Below are 19,415 nucleotides of genomic sequence, written 5' to 3' on the forward strand. Positions count from 1 at the left end.
GAGTTTTTCTTCTTCTCTAATCAACATCTGTCATCATTGCTTCAAGCTAAATGAATGGTAAAGTAACAAGGAAGATTATTCTTCTTTGATTACCCAATTTGTCTTAATTACAAGCTTCTAAAATATGTGCAGCTAAACAAATGAGCAGGAAAATATTTAGAACTGGTATTAAAAGCAGCTGAAACTGCTTCAGCTGTGAACTTGACTGACTTGTGTATGTTTTTTAATAAAGATTCAGGTCTGAGTTCGCATATAGGTGGTTTAAGAAATGAGACGCTTGTATGCCAATCACACTGAAATGGCAGTTTAAATCTGTAATACTGTAATACTTGGGTGACATGTACTAAAACATTTTGAGGAGGTCAGTATGAAGCAAGCAGCCAGCTGTTGGGTTTATCACAGACAAACTCCTACGGAGTGCTGCAGCATTTAATACACCAGTGGAGCATGAAAAAACTGTGCAAATTAAATTGAGAAGCAGCTGCTTGTAGAAGATGTGTATCTTTATATTGAACTTTGGAGGGTATATTTAGGAGGCTGTATTAAAACTTACTATCAAAAACCTCTAACCAGAACCTTGGATTTTTGTGAAGAATAGTAACTGTAGAGATGTATAACTTCTGTAATTGAAGAATATAGGAAAGAAGACCTACATAATTCATATTTTTTTTATTTGCAAACAAGCAGTCTCTTTATTTCAAGGTTACAGGTCTCATTCTGCATCTGATATTTTGCTTTTTTTAAAAAAAAAGTATTTTGATTCCTTTTGAAAACGAGTAGAGTATGCTCATTTAAATGAGGTATTTGTTTTAGTAAATGCATAATATTTATCAAAATACACTTTCATGCACACACATGTGCTTTTTTGTAGAAGAGTGTTTCATAAAGGTGGAGTCCTGATTTAGGCCAAACTTGCCAATTCTAGATACAGCATGGAAGGGTAGAGATGGTACCAGGCGCTCTGTTGCTCCCCCGCAGGAATACCTTGTGCCTCCATTGCTTTTGTGGGGAAGCAGAGAGAAGATGCACTTTTCATACAGTAATGAGAAGAATCTTATTTTTTGCGTATAAAATTGTATTAAGTTAGTGGGTTGTGCTGGAGTGTTTATACTGTAATAAAACCAATGATGAGCTTTACTCCCCACCTGAGCAGCAAGAAGTTTGGCAGAACACTTGGGTATCTCGGCTTGTTCTCTGGCAGCCAGCGTGCCGTCACATTTGTACCATGTTATTTAAAGACAAGGTTGTAACTCTTCTCTAAACTTTACATTTTATTTGAGTCTTCCAGTAGTTACAGTGCTGTGACCAAACTGTTTTGTAGATGATGGAGAACCCTAGTAAAAATCAGTAAAGACAAAACAATACAGTTGTTGCATGTAAATGTGTTTTTGGAATATACCTTCTTCTCACTGTTTTAAGCTTTCATATTGAAAAAGGGAATTTACAACTTAGAATCTCAGATCTGAGTGATATAATAGGGTAAAGACATGTTTTCAAATCCATGAGTGAAGAGAGTCTTCACAGAATCACAGAATTATCAAGATTGGAAAAGACCTAAAAGATCATCCAGTCCAACCATCACCAATACTTCTCAGCTAAATCATATCCCTCAACACAACATCCAAACGTTTCTTGAACACCCCCATGGTCGGTGACTCCACCACCTCCCTGGGCAGTGCATTCCAGTGCCTGACTACCCTTTCCGAGAAGTAATATTTCCTAATGTCCAGCCTGAATCTCCCCTGGCGCAGCTTGAAACCATTGCCTCTAGTTCTATCACTGTCTACACGAGAGAAAAGGCCGACCCCTAGCTCACTACAACCTCCCTTCAGGAAGTTATAGAGAGCTATAAGGTCTCCCCTGAGCCTCCTCTTCTCCAGACTGAACAATCCCAGCTCCCTCAGCCGCTCCTCATAAGGCCTGTGCTCCAGACCCCTCACCAGCTTCGTAGCCCTCCTCTGAACGCGTTCCAGGGCCTCAATGTCTTTCTTGCAGTGAGGGGCCCAAAACTGAACACAGTACTCGAGGTGCGGCCTCACCAGTGCCGAGTACAGGGGGACAATTACCTCCCTGTTCCTGCTAGTAACACTGTTTTTGATGCAAGCCAGGATACCGTTGGCCTTCTTGGCCACCCGGGCACACTGTCGGCTCATGCTCAGCCGAGCATCAATCAGTACCCCCAGGTCCGTTTCCTCCACACAGTCCTCCAGCCACTCCGCCCCAAGCCTATAGCGCTGCCTGGGGTTGTTGTGGCCGAAGTGCAGGACTCGGCATTTGGTCTTGTTGAACCTCATCCCATTGGCTTCAGCCCAGCTCTCCAGCCTGTCCAGATCCCTCTGGAGGGCCTCGCTACCCCCAGGCAGATCCACACTCCCAGCCAATTTGGTGTCATCTGCGAACTTACTGAGGGTGCACTCAATGCCCTCATCCAGATCATCAATAAAGATATTGAAGAGGACAGGCCCCAGCACCAACCCCTGGGGAACACCACTTGTGACCGGTAGCCAGCTGGATTTAACTCCATTCACCACCACTCTCTGAGCCCGGCCCTCCAGCCAGCTCCTTACCCAGCCAAGAGTGTACACATCCAAGCCATGGGCTGCCAGCTTCTGCAGGAGAATACCGTGGGAGACAGTGTCAAAGGCTTTGCTGAAGTCTAGGTAGACCACATCAACAGCCTTTCCCTCATCCAGCAGATGGGTCGCTTGATCATAAAAGGAGATCAGGTTGGTCAAACAGGACCTGCCCTTCATGAACCCATGCTGGCTAGGCCTGATCCCCCGGCCATCCCGCACATCTTGTCAGATACAACACTGGATCAGTCAGTATTGTGACTTATGTTAGACTTACTGAGAAATTTCTTACAGAATTAAGTGAGATAATGACCTCTAAGTAGTTTGTTACTGGGATTTTTCTGTTTCCTGGTTATTATCATGGACTATTTTTGGGGAAAATCCTAAATAAACAGTCTGTCCTCCAGTTCTGTACATTGCAAGATCATTGTTTTCTTTTGTAAGGACTTAAATGTATATGTATTTTTGAGCTTTTTGTGAAGATCTCTGTCAAAGGCAGATTGAGGCTGAAGCCTTTACCACTGTCTTGTATTTAATTACTAGACACCGAGGTTCAGATTCTGTCTCATTTTATGGCTGAAAATTTAGACCTCCAGTTTGTTTATGGCCAGTGAAGAAGAGTACAGCTAAGTAACAGTCTGTTCATCTGAGTTTCAGATAGGCATTTCTGTAATACAACTTCAGTATGTTTATAACTGAATGCAGCTCCTTTCTGTGTTGCTTAAAACTAGTTAGTTTTGGTGATGCTAACAGATTTAACTGTAAACAGCACAAAGTCTGACTGATGCTGCGTTGTAGGTACTTCATAGCTACGCACCTAGAGCTCAGTGTTGATGTGACTACCTGTATAATTTTATTCCTTCCCTTCCCACTCCCTTGCCCCATCATGAAAATATCTGTCTGCCTTAGCTTTGTAAGTAATATCAACATCTTCATGTACATTTCATGTTGCATAAAAAGTGGTGTGGTGCCTCATGTGAGAGCCATCAGAACAGAACGGTGATGGTAGCCCAGCCATTGATCCAGACAGGTAGAGCGATCTCAGCAACCTTGAAAAGCCGTGCTCTGTGGTTCAGTATGTGAGCTGCTGAATTGCAACTATGCATTCTTTCTCTGCGTCTAATGTACTTTCCTTCAAACACATTTATTCTAGCATCAGTAACATTTACAAGGTACTTGGAAATCTGCAAATTGTGAGTATAGTATAGCAACAAAATGTTGATAATAGTAACCTAATTTTATCTGCTGTTTTAGGTGGGTCCATATTGTTTGTGCCCTCTATGTTCCAGGAGTGGCATTTGGAGATATTGACAAACTGCGGCCAGTAACGCTTACAGAAATGAATTACTCAAAGTACGGTGCCAAGGTAAGTTTAGAAGATTGCCAAGAAGTAGCTTTACTTTACATTTTTACATTTAGTAGAATAACGTACATCTTTGTAACTTTATTTTTCTTGTTCATAGCAATTGCAGTGAAGTTCAAGACTAAAAATGAAATTAAATTTGTTCATGATTGTCATACCATTGCTCTTCCCTCCCTCTTTCTTTCTATTTTCCTTATCTCCATAATTTCTGTCACTGTTTTCTCCCTAATTTCCCTAATTTTTTCAGAGGTGCTAATTACTTTCTTTTAAAGTCAGTTAGTGGCAGATTGACAAAATGAGGATGGAAAGTGAAGAGGATTTATGGGATGCGAAATGGAGAAATGGAGGATTAGGTTGATTAAGAAAGTGACAGATGCACATTCAGTGAGAATTACTTTAGAGTCTATGTAATTACAACCTAGAATGCATATAAAAAGGTTGTTGCAAAGCAGTATTAAAAAAAACTGCAGCAACATGAGGCCCTCCACTTCAACAGAAAGATGGCTCTAAAATTAAAATAGTTTTACATGTAAATGTTTTCAGTCCAGATCAAAAGTGATCATGCACAAACCATGCACAAAACCATTGCCATGGGCAGAGGACAGCACTCCGTAATTTGCGAAGTACTGTTTCTGTTGCTGCTGGGGACAGTGCGGAGAAGCAGTATCCCTCATGCTAATGTGAGGGAAGGTGGTTGTACTCCTGCTGCTCTAACGCCTCATTTGTGCATAATTAATTTCATTTCTTGGAATGCCAGTTTGTCAAGTTGAATACTAAATGAAAATATATAGTACTTTTTAAAAATATATATATAATATATAAAATAAAACACTTAGATTGCCTGTGTGAAACATAGCTGTGTCAGGAGCACGTTCGGCATGGGCCTGCTGAGGCATTTCCCGTTGTTTAGAAATGTTTATATAATAAAATGTCAGAGCAAGCTCCCAAAGCCTTACAAACTATTGTTCAAATCAGTCATGCATTTTATTTTATTTTATTTTTTTTTTATTAGTAAGAGTGATGTATAGTGTGAAAGTTACGGTTTACTTAGCTAAATTTCCTCCTGCAAAACCAGCTTAATAGAATATTCTTTTCCATTTCATTTGTTAGCCGTTACACGTTGCTGTTGTGCAGCTAAAGAGTGCCCTTTTAGCGCAGTGTATCTGGTGTTTTGAGATTCTTCAGCCACTGAGTTTTCTTTGCCATTCCTTTCTGTTGTTTACCTTTCTTCATGGAGATATTAAGAAATGTAGGTCTATATAGTTTTACATCATCTGTACGCACTGGATAGCAGCATTGCTTAAGCAGCACATGTTCCTGTTTGCTTGTTCCTGCTTATGTGCTCATCACTCTGGTTTACTGGGACAGCTGTTTGGTATGAATTTGTGTTGAAAGAGACTGTGGAATTGATCTGCCTGAAAAATAAGTTCAGTTTATTTTCCAGGTCACATTTGTGGATGCCAGTGTGCTGTCTTGCAAACGACTGTGCCTAGAATGCATGTAGCTGAAGCCATAGTGCAGTGTTCACTGAGTTCTTACTGATATTTATGATTCTTGAGTATTTCTTTCTGCATTGTCACACATTTGCTCCTCAGTTGTTGCTTATCACAGGATATCTATTTAATTATCTGTGGTTTTCAGTCATGCAGAGCACTGCTTTTTTGTTGTTTGTGCTTTGAACTTGTTGAACAATGGAACGTTTGCTGAGCAGTAATGTTGTTTTATGATACTATAGTTACGTAATTAATTATTCATTAATTGCTTGGGTAGTATTTAGTTGTTGCTCTGAAGGGGAATACCAGACATGAAAGTTCATATAAAAATTCATCCAACATGTTGTTTAGGTTGTTTAAGCACTTTTCCATTGCTTCTTGAAAACGAAATCGATAGTGGGGGTTGGGAAGGGGTGAAGTTTTAAGCAGTGTCGACTGTCAGCAGCATACTTGGTTTCTGCACCACACAGGAGTAAACCTACCTGTTTGGCTTTCATATGTAAGATGTAAATTATTGAATATTAGGCAAAACATACCTGAAATATTTACTCTGGCATTTTCCACCCTTCTTTATAAAGGAATGCAGTTTTTGCGAAGATCCTCGTTTTGCCAGAACTGGTGTATGCATTAGCTGTGATGCTGGAATGTGCAGAGCTTATTTCCATGTGACCTGCGCTCAGAAGGAAGGCCTTCTCTCAGAAGCAGCAGCAGAAGAGGTAGCTGTGGAAAGGACAGAATAAACGAGTTGTATTGAAAACTTGTGCAGATGACCTGAAATTGTGCCTTTTTTTCTCACTAATCCTGAGCAAAGTATTTGTAAATTGGTAGCAAGTCATAGGCTGAGTAAAGGGTCTACGCAGGGAGGGCTCTTTGTTCACCAGATTGTCCAACTCTAAGCAGCTTTTGAAAGGGGATAGAGAAAATTAAAACAGAAGTTGGCTTAATAAGGCTATCAGTCAATCCAGGCATGAATTCTGACTCTAATTCTTCATCTTCACCTAGGTTGACATACTTAACCTAACTGTTTATGTAGTACAGTAGTCTCTGTTTCATACCAAATAAGACTGTCTTGAGAAATTAGCTACACTTCTAATGCCATTTTTTCATTAATATTTTCCAGTATTTTCTTCAAGTTGCAGTACAAGTATATGACTTTCCTTGTGGTAACATTAATCCTAGGAATCAAAATGAAAACCAAACATTTATAACCTACTGATAACTCTTTAATATCTGTTCTTACCAGTTTTCTTCCTGTAATATGATTAAAGCAATTCAGATTTGAAGCTCCTGCTTTCAAATTCATTTTTATGGTATAAGTACTTTCAGGCTGCCAAATTTCATCCTGATATGTATCATTTGGATTAAGCCTATCATGTTCATAGATGCACAATTTAACTTCATGCTGCTTTAGGAAGTACCGCAGGTAACAAACAAACAAGCAGGACTTGCAATGTTGACATTGACACTTTTGTTTCTGAAAACAGTGGACCAGTAAGCGATTCTTAAAGGAATCACGGAATACTTCGTTCTGTGAGACTGCTAAATAGGAAGATAGTACGATTATCTCATTGTAGTCCCTCCTAAATTATGTGTAATGTTGATTCATCAGACAATCTTATGTGAATTTCTTCTAGACTTATGCGTTTACTTGCCTTTCCACCTTAAAATTTCCTTACATGTTATCTGTAACCAAAATGTTTTTAATCAAGGCCTCACAGAATCTTAATTTTAGGGTGCTGCTAATTTTTGGAATTAACTTGTCACACACTCTGAAAATCTAAATCAAAATAAAATATATTTGTAAGGAAAGCCTGTGTAGATGTTATTGGTCCGTGTTTTATAGGTGGAGTGAAAGAAAATTTGATAGGCAAATTATTTATTAATATTTTTACTACTTTATGAAGGAAGACTGCTTTAAGTTCTGCTTGCTAGTCTATAGATTTATGATGATGTTTCTACAGTTTTGAAAATATACTGGCAATGAAATATACTTCTCAAACTGTATCTCCTCATGGCTCAGTTATTTGTAGTCTGCTTGAAAGGTTTGCAAGTGCTAAAAGTTGCTATAAACTTACAGCCATGATAATGTGCAGATCTGGTGGAGTGAAGAATGAGAATGGAAAAAAGAAAAGCCATCTGAGATATAAATCATGTGAGGCTATAGCCGGCAAAAACATTTGGAAAATCATTTGAGAAAACCAAATATATTGCCTTTTGTATTATTCAGAATTGTGAATCCTTTGTAGGATATAATGCAAAAGATGACATAGTCAAGCAGCAAGAAGTTAACAGTTTGTGTTATACGTTAAATGGATTTGTACCTAGGAATTTCTTCTGCTATTTCTTATGGGAATGAGAAAACAGAGATTGAACACTTGAGAGTTAAATAGTTAATACATTTAAAAGCACAATGAAAACAATGGAAAAACACTTTATATGGTAAATTACATCAACATGACAAAATTTATTTAGAAACATATATATTAGTTGTTTTTGTCTATTTGAACATGTGAACTGATTGCCAGAATGTTTGTGCTGTTTAGAGCCTTTTGGCTGTGTATGTCTTACTTTATTTTCATTCCTTCCCCTTTTGTTTTCTCTGAAACAGGATATAGCTGACCCTTTTTTTGCTTATTGTAAACAGCATGCGGACAGGTTAGACAGAAAATGGAAGCGGAAGAACTACTTGGCATTACAATCTTACTGTAAAATGTCCTTGCAGGAAAGGGAAAAGCAGCTCTCGCCAGAGGCTCAGGTATTGTATTCATGACACAAAAGTGTCTGTAATAATCATCCCTGTTAAACAAGAAAGAAATGAAGAGGATGGGAAATTGTTATTATAGTAGGAAATGAAATGTGAAATATATTGATAGTGCAGGGTCTTTTAACAAAGCAGTGAATTATTTGTAGGTTTTGGTCTCTAAGAACAATTCTCAATAAACATTATCAAATAAGGATATCTGTGCTTGTCTGAATTAAAAAATCTTTTGTTTGATTTTGTGGCAAAAAAAGTTGGTAATTAAATTTTCATTCTAATTTGTAGATCTTGTTCAACATTTTCTTCCATATTCTTAAAAAAAAAAAAGACAACTAGACAAAAAATTAGGTATATTTCTACATTCAAATTCAGTAAAAATCCACTTTTTATCCCTTAGTAATATCTTGAACTTGGCAGAAGAGTTCAGCTTGCCTAAAAGTTTTTTGTTGTTTTTCACCTTCTGTAGGCCTAAGGAGAATTCTATGTGCCAAGTTTTTTGTAGTAGAGATTTCATAGGAAAAAAAAAAAGTAGGTACAGAAACTGAGTCTGCTGCTGAGAGAGAGTTGTCTGAAAATCTTAGGCAAATTCTGTATCCCTGTCTGGTGGCAGATCCATGTAAAACTATTAGTTACTGCATAAGTTCAACCAATAAATGTCCTGTTGATATAAAGGTTTCAGCCTTTCTAAGGGAATCTCTGTACTTTGATATGTTTTAATGTGTGTACTTTTATTTTTTTCTGATTCTGAGGAATTCATAGTATACTTTGCTTTCACTACTTAGGATGAACTACATTCTGTGGAAAAATCATACCTACATAGAAAAGCAGCTCATCTGAACGAATTTTGCCAAATTTCTTACAGAAAGCAGATGCTGTAAATAATGGAAGGTGGTTGTGGGAGAGAAATAACTGTTTGGTTTTTTTTTTTTTTCTGAAGGGAGACCTGTAGTGTAATGAGCAGAAAATACATCTTCATATCACCCAACTTTTTATTTAAAAAGGTCATACCTTTCTAGTTCTTCAAAGATCTTTGAATAGGAGAAGAGAGTATTAATTTAAAATGACGTGTGCATTTGAGAGTGAATATGAGCAAGCTCTATCTTAGAATTTTGAATAAAATATTTCTGTGGGATATGTATTGAGCTTCATGTAGCTTGATTTAAACTGGTTACATAATTCTTACTGAATACACTCAGCTCTCAGTTATGTGAAATGCACCTGTGTAGTGGAGAAATCGCGATAATACAAATACTACCCGACATAATGGTAAGTGCTGGTTGTGCAAAATCAGTGCTTATTAGCTCTGTTTTCAGACATTTGTTATGCAGTGCTGTAAATGCTGGTAAATTCCCAGCATTTCCCTCTCTTCTTCCTCTTTCCCACAAACCAAGACCCTGCAGATTTTAAAATCTAAATTATTTGGATTAAATATTTAGAAACTGAAAGAATTAATGCTGAAAACTGCAGGTGGAGGTAATTGACATGCTGTTGTAGGCATCTTGATACAAATTTGAAAACTTGGGTATGTTTTGTAAAGGCACTTGATTTCACTATCAAGGGCTCCGATGTTGTATGAGTTTGCAGTAGTATAATGTGTGTGTCTGAGTTTACGTGGATGGAAACAGATTGGATGCTTGAATAATACATTTCCATGTCCAGTTGTATGTATTGGGATTTTATTAAGTAGTTGAGTGGTTTCTGTGCCTTTTTGGAAATGCAGAACTGTAAGAGATACTTAATACATACTAGAAATGTCTGACTGGGGTGTTGATAGAAAGTACGTGTAGATTCACCCCTTATATTACCATATGTTGTCTGCATGAGGAAGTTAAAATCCCTCCAGTAAATTCAACCATCTTTGTTAAATTAGGCTTTTGTCTGAGAAGTAAGAATTTTGAGACAGCTTAGTCTGGGGAAAAAAGATTAAGAAATACATACGTACGTACATACATACATACATTATACATATATATATATATATATATAGCGTGTGTGTATAGCGTGTATGTGCATACAAAAGCTTACTTCCAGGGGAGTTTGTAGGCTTAAGTAAGGTTTACAGACATTGAGCTAACATAAATAAATATGCAGTTGTAGAAATAATGTATCTGATATTGTGAAAGTGGATTTTTGAGGCAGGCTTTTGAATGAGAAGAAAAAAAGAAAGATATTTGGTGCTTTGTAGCCCAGGCAGGAATAAGTGAGCCAATGTTATGGCAAGTCCTGTGGCCCAAGGAAGTATAGAATATAATATATAAAGTTGTCTAGGAATGTTATGGCTTGTTGGAAGATGTTCTACATTGAAATACTTTTTAAAATATATCAATAAAGGAAATGTACATCCCTTGAGTTCAAGATTCCATTTAGACATTAGTCATTTTAATTTGTCATCTACTTCTGGAATAAAGCTCTGGATATACAGTTGTATGACATCTTAAATGACCCCAAGGGTTTCAGAACTAAGCATGTAATCAGTGAAGAAGCATCTTATCTGTGGAAGCTGTAAACAATCCTTGGTCCTTAGAATGGAGAATAAAGCGAGGTAGTGGCCGTAGGTGGATCTCTTGCTTGCTGCTGTGGGTCCAAGAAAAAAGCCCTTGGGGTCAGAGCTGGCCTGCAAGCCACATTTGCCATGTTTCTTGGTTGTTAATGTTCAAGACCTAGTAAGGTAATGTGTGTTAAACTGTCTGTAATACTACCTTCAGCTATATTATTTGTGATCAGAGATGTTCCTTAACTATAGTGTATGTGTGTGTATATATATATATGCACACTTTTTTGTGGCTGTCTCAGGAGTTTCTCATACCATATGGTGGGGCAGTTGGATTAGTTTAGTTTCTTCTTTCTGCAGGCAAGTAAACAACTAACTGATAGTCAGCTGGAGCTTTGCCTCTGAAGGTTTGTATGTCGATGTAATTTTCTGCTAGAATTGCCTCTACAAGGAGTTCCCACAAGACAGTGTTTTCCAACTGTCAGTAGCAACTTGATCTTCTGGGGTTCATCTCCCAGATGGTCACAAATACACAGGTGTCATCAACAATATATATTGTGCACTTCTCTTGCCTACTTCATTTCTGTTTGGGTTGTGTTTTTGTTACATTATAATCAGCTAGTTTAACATTTATAAGGAGATATGGCATTCAGGAAGGAGTTCCTAGGAAGGGATGTGAAATATGGCAAAAATGCTATTTATCAACTTTTATTGCTCGTGTAGGTACCAATTTAAAGTGTATTTAAATGTATTTTTGGTAAGTCAGCCAAGGCTTTTCCCAGTATTGAGTTTTCACAGTCTCATCAAATTATCGTTATTAGAAGGGTTTATCTGAAAGCCAGCAACCATTTATGTTACTTTTATTGGTGGGGAAATCTCATCAAGAAACTTGTGAAGACCTCCAAAACCTAGTGAAAAGATGATGTTATTTGTGTATGTGTTTTGAAGTAAAATCAAATGTCTGAATTGGTGACTGTTTCTGAGTTGTAGAGTTCCAGAATGAAAATAGCATTGATTAGATTATGTGGCTTTTAAAATGCAAATAAATTGTCAATGTGTTCCAAAAGGATATAAGTCAGAACCAATTTTGAATTACTCCCTTATGTTTTTAATTTAATGGAGTTCTTTATTGCAGGCTCGAATCAATGCCAGGCTACAGCAGTATCGTGCCAAGGCAGAGCTGGCTCGCACCACCAGGCCTCAGGCCTGGGTTCCCAGGGAGAAGCTACCGCGACCGCTCACTAGCAGTGCTTCAGCCATACGTAAGCTTATGCGGAAAGCTGAGTTAATGGGAATTAGTACAGACATTTTTCCAGTGGATACTTCAGATACTAGTTCCAGTGTTGATGGAAGAAGGAAACATAAACAACCAGCTCTCACTGCTGATTTTGTGAATTATTACCTTGGTAAGAATGAAAATTGCATCTCTTTCACAATGAAAAACTATCACTTTACTGTATCTGTACTATGCTGATTCATTGGCTTTTTAATTTTACTTGGATTTCTTGGTTATTAATATGAAATATGAATTATGATGTCATTTTAGAACAGATATGTTATTGCTTTTACCTGTATTTATACAGGAAGTTAGTGATTTTTTTTAAGAGGCATTTCAGAGAAGAAGAAAATCTTTCAAATATAAACAGGAGGCAGTGTCTTTGCTAAGAAGGGAGTGGAAGCTTAGGTACCTTTAGTGTAATTTTATTTTTTTTTTCCTTACAATTTCCCCCCTTTCTGTGTAGAATGGTGTGATTTTATCTTTTATCAGTTCACTAGATGACTGATCAGAGCTCACTATTTAAATAACTATGTTAGTTATGCAACAGAAAGTAACTGTTATGACTGTTCATTCTACTCAGTCTGTGTAATAACCTATGGGCTATAGTTTTTTATTTTTGTGTTGTTATGGTTTTACGCTTTTCGTTGCTTCACTTTTTTTTCAGTGCATAAAACCTGAAAATATAGCCAAGGATAGGAAATAATGCAATTTTCTTTCAAATAGAGAGAAATATGCGCATGATTCAAATCCAGGAGAATATGGCTGAACAGAAGAATATCAAGGATAAATTGGAAAATGAGCAAGAAAAGCTTCATGTGGAGTATAATAAGGTGAAGAAAAAGGGATAATAAACCGCTGTACTGTTTTAGTATTGCTGCTGTTATCTTTGAGAGCATTTTGCTTTCCAAACAAAATAACTTAGAAAGATACAAACCATTCTTTCTTTAAAAGTGATATTTAAAAATGTATTTCTTCTTTTAAAAATACCCTGTGGTCTGTCCCCACCATGCAAACAGGATCAACTTCTAAAATGTCATGTACTGGCTGGGCATGAGTTCTTTAACTGATCCCACTGAGAGCTCCAGTAACAAATTGCCCATGGACAGACAGGTTCCCGTCGTGAGCGAACTGTGTTTGGAGGCCCTTCGTTTTTCATACTTTGTATGCATTTCATTTGAGATTTTCAGACAACAGAGTTTGACTCCTCTCACTTTCTCTGTGTTTTTTTTTTATTTTGTTTTGCTTTTCATAGAATCATAGAATCACATGGTTGGATGGGACCTATAAGATCATCTAGTCCAACCGTCTTCCCACTACCATTGCTGCCACAGCTACTAAACCATATCTTGTAGCTCCTCATCAAGCCGCCTCTTGAACACTGCCAGGGACGGTGACTCCACCACCTCCCTGGGCAGGCCATTCCAGTGCCTGACCACTCTTTGGGAGAAAAAGTTTTTCCTCACGTAAGTGAGGTGTAGTCTAGGTTCTTTTTGAACCTGCTTGGTTCTCTGTTTGGAACCTTACTTCATAAGTGGGACTCTAGGATTGCTGGAAAGTTATTTATTTGTAACTCCAACTCCAGTTGTGTTCGTCCTAGATTTAATGACTTGACTAATTTTTCAGGCTGAAATAATCAGTATTCACATGTCCATGGTGTCCTCTGAGTGTTGTGTTTGAGTATAGGAAATTTGAGGCCCATAAATGATGGCATTTCTCCCCTAAAATGTTGCTAATGTAATTTTTTTATTAACTCCTAATCATGGTTTAAAAAAATTGTGTTTTAATTGCATTTTTACTAAATAATTATTTCTTTATTTTCATCTTTAAATATTTTAAAAAGGAACACAGAAATACTGTATCTTTTGTGACAGATGACATACTGCAACTCTTGATGAATTCAGCAACCTATCAAGTGATGACAAAAGATAGTGTTGCTATTAATTCTTAAACTGTTGAATGTATGTGTTGCTTTTGTTTAGTGGGGAGGGGCTAAGGTGGCAGTTTCTGCAAGAAGCTGCTAGAAGTTTCTCCTGTGTCTGATGGACTCAGCTGGGTGGAGGGTGGACCCGCCACTGGCCAGAGCCAAGCTAATTGGCAACAGTGATAACGCCTCTGTGATAGTGTATTTAAGAAGGGGAAAAGCTTAAAAAAAAAAAAAAAGGGAGACGTGAAGAAGCAGGGGGCAGATATGGGGAGGTGCGAGCCTGGTGGGCCTTGCAGGCCTCATCCTCTGGCCGCCTGCTGGGCGGCCGACTCGGCCTGACTCCGCCCAGCCTGGCTCAGAGAAGTGGAGAGGAGATGGCATGTGAAGAGAATCCGAGAGGCGTCTGTCTGCCTGTTGTGAAGAATTTCTTGTGAGAGGAACAGCTGCAGACGCCAAGGTCAGTGAAGAAGGAGGCGGAGGAGTAATGTCACTCCTGGCAGAGATTCCCCTGCAGCCTGTGGTGCAGCCCATGGTGGAGCAGGCTGTGTCCCTGCAGCCCATGGAGGTCCACAGAGGAGCAGAGATCCACCTGCAGCCAGTGGAGGACCACATGCTGGGGCAGGCAGATGCCTGAACGAGGCTGTGGCCTGTGTAGGGCCCATGCTGGGGCAGCCGGTTCCAGAGGGACTGCATCCCATGGAAAAATGACCCATACTGGAGCAGTTTGTGAAGGACTGTAACCCATGGGACGCACCCGATGCTGGAGCAGGGGGAAAGGAGGAGTACTTCCCTCTGAGGAGGAAGGAGCAATGTAAAGCAACAAGTACTGAACTGATCATAACCCCCATTCCCTCTTCCCTGCTGTGCCACTTGAGGAGAGGGAAGGAGGCAGGGATAATTGAGATGAAGTTAAGCCCAGGAAAAGGGAGGGATGGGGGGGACTTGTTTTTGTTATCTTTGTCATTGTCCTTCTTTGTTTTTAATAATAAACAAATAGTTTTCCCCAAGTCAAGTCTAGCTTGCCCGTTGTGGTAACTTTAAGAGTTTCTCCCTGCCCTTATCTCAGACTTCGAGCCTTTTTCTTACATTATCTCTCCCCCGTTCCCTTGGAGGATGAGGTGAGTGAGAGAGAGGCTACTGCATAGTCTGGTCCCAAGCTGGGCTAAACTGCGACAGTGTGTGTGTCTTAAATGAGAACATATGGCAATGAAGTAGCAGGTCCTTGTGAACTGCCTGAAGAAGATAAAGAGGAAGGAGATTGTGTGTGGGGCTTTTAACCAAATTAATAGCTTGTATTTGTTGTGCAGTAACTAACAGTTACTTCCAGAAGAAAAAAAACCCCTTTATATCTGCTTGCATCCTTAATAAATTATATCTCTTTCTATGAGAGTGAGTGAATGTTCTTTGGTAATGCAATATAGAACTCAAATTCATTTATGTGGTCAGTTGTTATACTCTTGCTGCTTAAGTAGCAGGGACAACACATATAAGATGTTGCTATATTTTAGTTTTGCTTTCTAATTGATTTGATGAAACCTTATTTTCACGCTGAAATACTTCAGATCTTCTTTACAAAACAGATGGCTGCCCAGGTTTTCATCATAGTTCCATTAAATTGATGAATGATTGCACGGGTTTCAGCTATATTGACGTGAGTTACATTGTTTTTTAATCTCAGGATAAAGTAATGCACCCTAGATAGGTAAGAGGTTGAATAAATTTTGTTAAATAACTCTTAATGGCTTTTCATTCCTGTTGATTTTTTTTCTTTAACTTTTCAGCTGTGTGAGTCCTTGGAAGAGCTACAAAATATGAATGGAAAACTGCGAAATGAAGGGCAAGGCATTTGGGCTCTGCTGGGTAGAATCATTGGACAGGTTGGTTGGCTTTTTTTGCCCGTCTTTATAGTTCGTAGGCTGACCTGATTTTCCAAGAATAGGCCTTTTTGTTTCTTTCTGTCACTTCTATGGCTGAATAAATTTATTTGATCAGACCCAGGTTTTACTCTGGGGATAATGTTTTCTGATTGAAATACCTAGACTTCTGCAAACCACCTACTAGGAATTTGTAGCTTAATTTTGCTGTTGTAATAGCAATCTTGTTTGCAGAATTCTTTCATTTGGTAAAACTGATTGACCTGTCATTTGTGATGAACCTTAATATGACGCATGAGTTAATCCTACCATTTTTGTCTTCACATTGTCTTTAGTTACTGTAGGCTTCAAATGATATAGGAACTCTTTATGGCTTTTGTAAGATACAAATCTTTGAAACTGCAGTATGTATGTGATGACTTTTAACTGGACAGAGCGGAATATTTTGGTCAAATGAATATAAATATCTAGGAGAAGAGAAGATTTGAGTTACTTCCTGTTGCCAGGAATTGTTCTCATTGATAGACATAGAGAAAAGAGAGGTGTGTATATTCTTGCTATGTTTTGGTATATGTTTTATGTTAAAGGTATTAAATGGCAACGGATATTTTAGGTCTCAGAAAGAGATGGAAATGATTTCCAATTATGATTTTAAGGAAGACTGAAGAAATTGTTCATTGTGAAAAAGCAGACATACAATTAGGTCACAATTTTGTGTTGCCCTTTGGTACTGCTGAGTTTATGCTGCTGTTCAGAAAATGAGGCTTAACCTTTCTTTATGTAGTAATAGTTCTTGAGGTATGCTAGCTTTTTCTGGTTCTATTTTTCCACTTTTCTACTTTTGAAGAAGGATTCTCACATAATGTATCTCTTGAATCAAGATTATTTTTTTCCCCTTCTTTTTAGATGGCTTTGAGTAAGTATTCACAAATACATTTCCTGGTGCAAGTGTTACTAAATTAAAAAAAAAAAAAAAAAGAAGAAAAGTTTGGCAGAATTCATTCACACAGATTGCATGACTTTTTTTTTTTTCCAGTTGGTTAAACAGATGCAGACCCACGGGGCTGCTGAGAAATGACTTTGATAGATGGTTGCTGTCTGAGAAGCTAGCATACTGCAGATTAGTAGAAACCCAAAGAGAGTCTAGTCTGCTTTTTGGAGGGCTTGGCCCAATAAGATAATTTTTCTAATTAACCTATAGAGCACCAATGTAGCAGGAATGCTGGGGAAAATAAACTGCCTCAGTTGTCTTCTGTCACTTTTGTGAATTTGCCTTTGCTTGTTTCATCTGCCCAGACAAATGCATCCTTGTTCATCCCTGTATTTGAAACTTGAAGAAGAAATTCAAAAGCTAGTATTTCCATGTGTTTGTTTATTTATTGAATTTTAAAAAAAAGTCTAATATTAATTTATCCTGATATGATTTTGTAATATAAACATCTTTAGTTGCTCTTGTCTGCAAAATAGCTGGCTAAGCAATTTCCCACTCGTAATTCGAGTCTTGTTCTTCATGCATTGAGATTGCAGTGGTATTCTGTAAAAGTCTCAAGACTCATGTATACTGCATTTGTTCAAATCCAATAGAAATTGAACATACCAGCAATTTTACGTGCTCCTAAGGAAAGGAAACCAAGTAAAAAGGAAGGAGGAACGCAAAAGACATCTACACTTCCGGCCGTACTTTATAGGCAAGTAATGAAGTCTTGGCAGAATAGATACAGTTATAGTAAGTTATAGTTTCACAGCTATAATAAGTTATAGTTTCACAAAAGTGTTAAGAGAAAATAGTTCACTTCAGTTTTGATTAGACAACTCCGGAGCATTTTGTTATACATTTCACTTACCTCTGAAGACTAAGTTGAATAGTAGTCAGTTCTTCACCTTAACACACATCAGTAAGGTTTGGGTTTTTTTTTTCTAATTTGACAGCAGTGCTTTAAGGATGAAGGTAACTCTTTACAGGTGAAATAGAAGGGTCCTTTGTCTCTATGATGTGAAAATTTTTAACTAGTCATCTTCTCTTTTGGATGCAATCATCTGTATTGATTATTTTGCGAACAGTGCTGCTGCTGTTTAGTCACAGTGACTGGGTGCATAAACCACTTGTCATATAAGAATTTTTGCTTTTTGGTACATAGGTTGTCAAATGCTTTGGAATATCTTGTGTTTTGAATTTCCCTACTTTTGTTTCTATTAATTCCCAAGAAAACAGAAAGTATTCACTTACTCTCATTGTTCCGCATTTTCCCTTCTTCTGTAAGTTTTGAAGCTACTGACTGGGTTGTAAGTAAGCCTTACAGTGGAAAAGGATCCCAGAGCATGACTGTGCAAAATACACATATCTTGGATCTTCTTTTCTTGCCACCAGCTGAGAAGTGGCACAGTCTGCTTATCTAGAGAGCAGCAGCCAGACCTCCAGCCACAGCAAGTGGGCAGTATCTTGCCTACCTAGCAGGCTAAACGAAGATGATGGGTTACATAAACAAAAGTTATTTGTAGTGCTGTGAGAGATGGAAATCTTGAGAACATGGCAGCCGGCTGAGGATTTGGCAATTTAGACATACACACAAATAAATAATAGGAGTCATGCTTTACTAGTTGTCTTTCATTCAGATCCAGTCATTTAGTTCCTCTTATTTTATAATGGAATCAATAAACACCCGATTGTATTGAAATAACTAAAATTTCAATTCCAGTAAAATAACAATGATAAAAAGGAAATGTAACTTCTAATGAGGTGATACAGTGCCTGACATAATAGCAGCATGGACCTGTTTCAGGGTGCTTGCATTATTAAAATAAACGTATGATTGTTAAGACTGATAATAGCAGCATAATTTTCTATTTAAGTGTTTGGACGGCACAGGTGGTAGTTTTTCCGTTTGCCACTGGTACATTTTGTTGAATTATCAAGTGATTACTTACTGATTCGAAGTCCTCAAAAATCAGATCGAAAGCCATTTTATTGTTAAGTTAACTATATTAGGTGCCTTTTATGCTTTACTGTGTATAAATAGAAGCTCCTTAAAAAGTAATTATGTACTTAAATGGTGCATTTAGATTGAATTTGCCACATGTTTGTATTGAAACTGGGGAATGTGCTGGGATGTATCGTTTATTCTTTACAATTTCAACTGTAATTCTAATGCTTTTCTTCTGCCTACATTAAAAGTTGTGGAATTTGCAAGAAGAATCACGATCAACACTTACTCCTATTATGTGATACTTGTAAACTCCATTATCATCTTGGTTGCCTGGATCCACCTCTAACAAGGATGCCAAGGAAGACCAAGAACAGTTACTGGTAAGAATGGAGTTAAAGGGTTGTCTACTGTTATCTCTGTACTTAAAGTAGAATATAAACGGGGATAGACTTGCAAATTCTAAGTGGTTTAGAGGTTGCTATAATGCAGTCTGAACTGAGTTATTTTATTGTCAGATTATTAGCAGTAGTATTCCAAGATGAAAAAAAAAGTTGGAAGGATTTTCTTATTATTAGCCACAGTGTAGAAGTAGATTATAGCTTTAATTTTCTTAGCTTTTGAGTTCATTTGTGATTATTAACATTGCTATATAATAATGGTAGGAAACTACAGTCTGCCTTCAGGAAATGAAAGACTTGATCTTCTCTTTATCTTAGGACCCACATACGCAACTCCT

General features: G+C 37.8%; 1 protein-coding gene across 1 annotated transcript in view; it reads left to right on the forward strand.

Moving 5' to 3' along the window:
* PHF14 (PHD finger protein 14) overlaps positions 1-19,415 on the forward strand; it is a 166,771-nt gene that overhangs the window by 31,935 nt on the left and 115,421 nt on the right. Inside the window, exons 7-14 of the mRNA XM_086740350.1 lie at positions 3,828-3,939; positions 6,008-6,145; positions 8,038-8,184; positions 11,814-12,084; positions 12,681-12,787; positions 15,663-15,758; positions 17,340-17,443; positions 18,928-19,059. Of these exons, the coding sequence (XP_086596476.1) occupies positions 3,828-3,939; positions 6,008-6,145; positions 8,038-8,184; positions 11,814-12,084; positions 12,681-12,787; positions 15,663-15,758; positions 17,340-17,443; positions 18,928-19,059 (1,107 nt within the window). The remainder of the gene's footprint in view (positions 1-3,827; positions 3,940-6,007; positions 6,146-8,037; positions 8,185-11,813; positions 12,085-12,680; positions 12,788-15,662; positions 15,759-17,339; positions 17,444-18,927; positions 19,060-19,415) is intronic.

This window comes from Chlamydotis macqueenii, chromosome 2, assembly GCF_036417535.1.
Source record: "Chlamydotis macqueenii isolate bChlMac1 chromosome 2, bChlMac1.mat, whole genome shotgun sequence".
Classification (NCBI taxonomy): Eukaryota; Metazoa; Chordata; class Aves; order Otidiformes; family Otididae; genus Chlamydotis; species Chlamydotis macqueenii.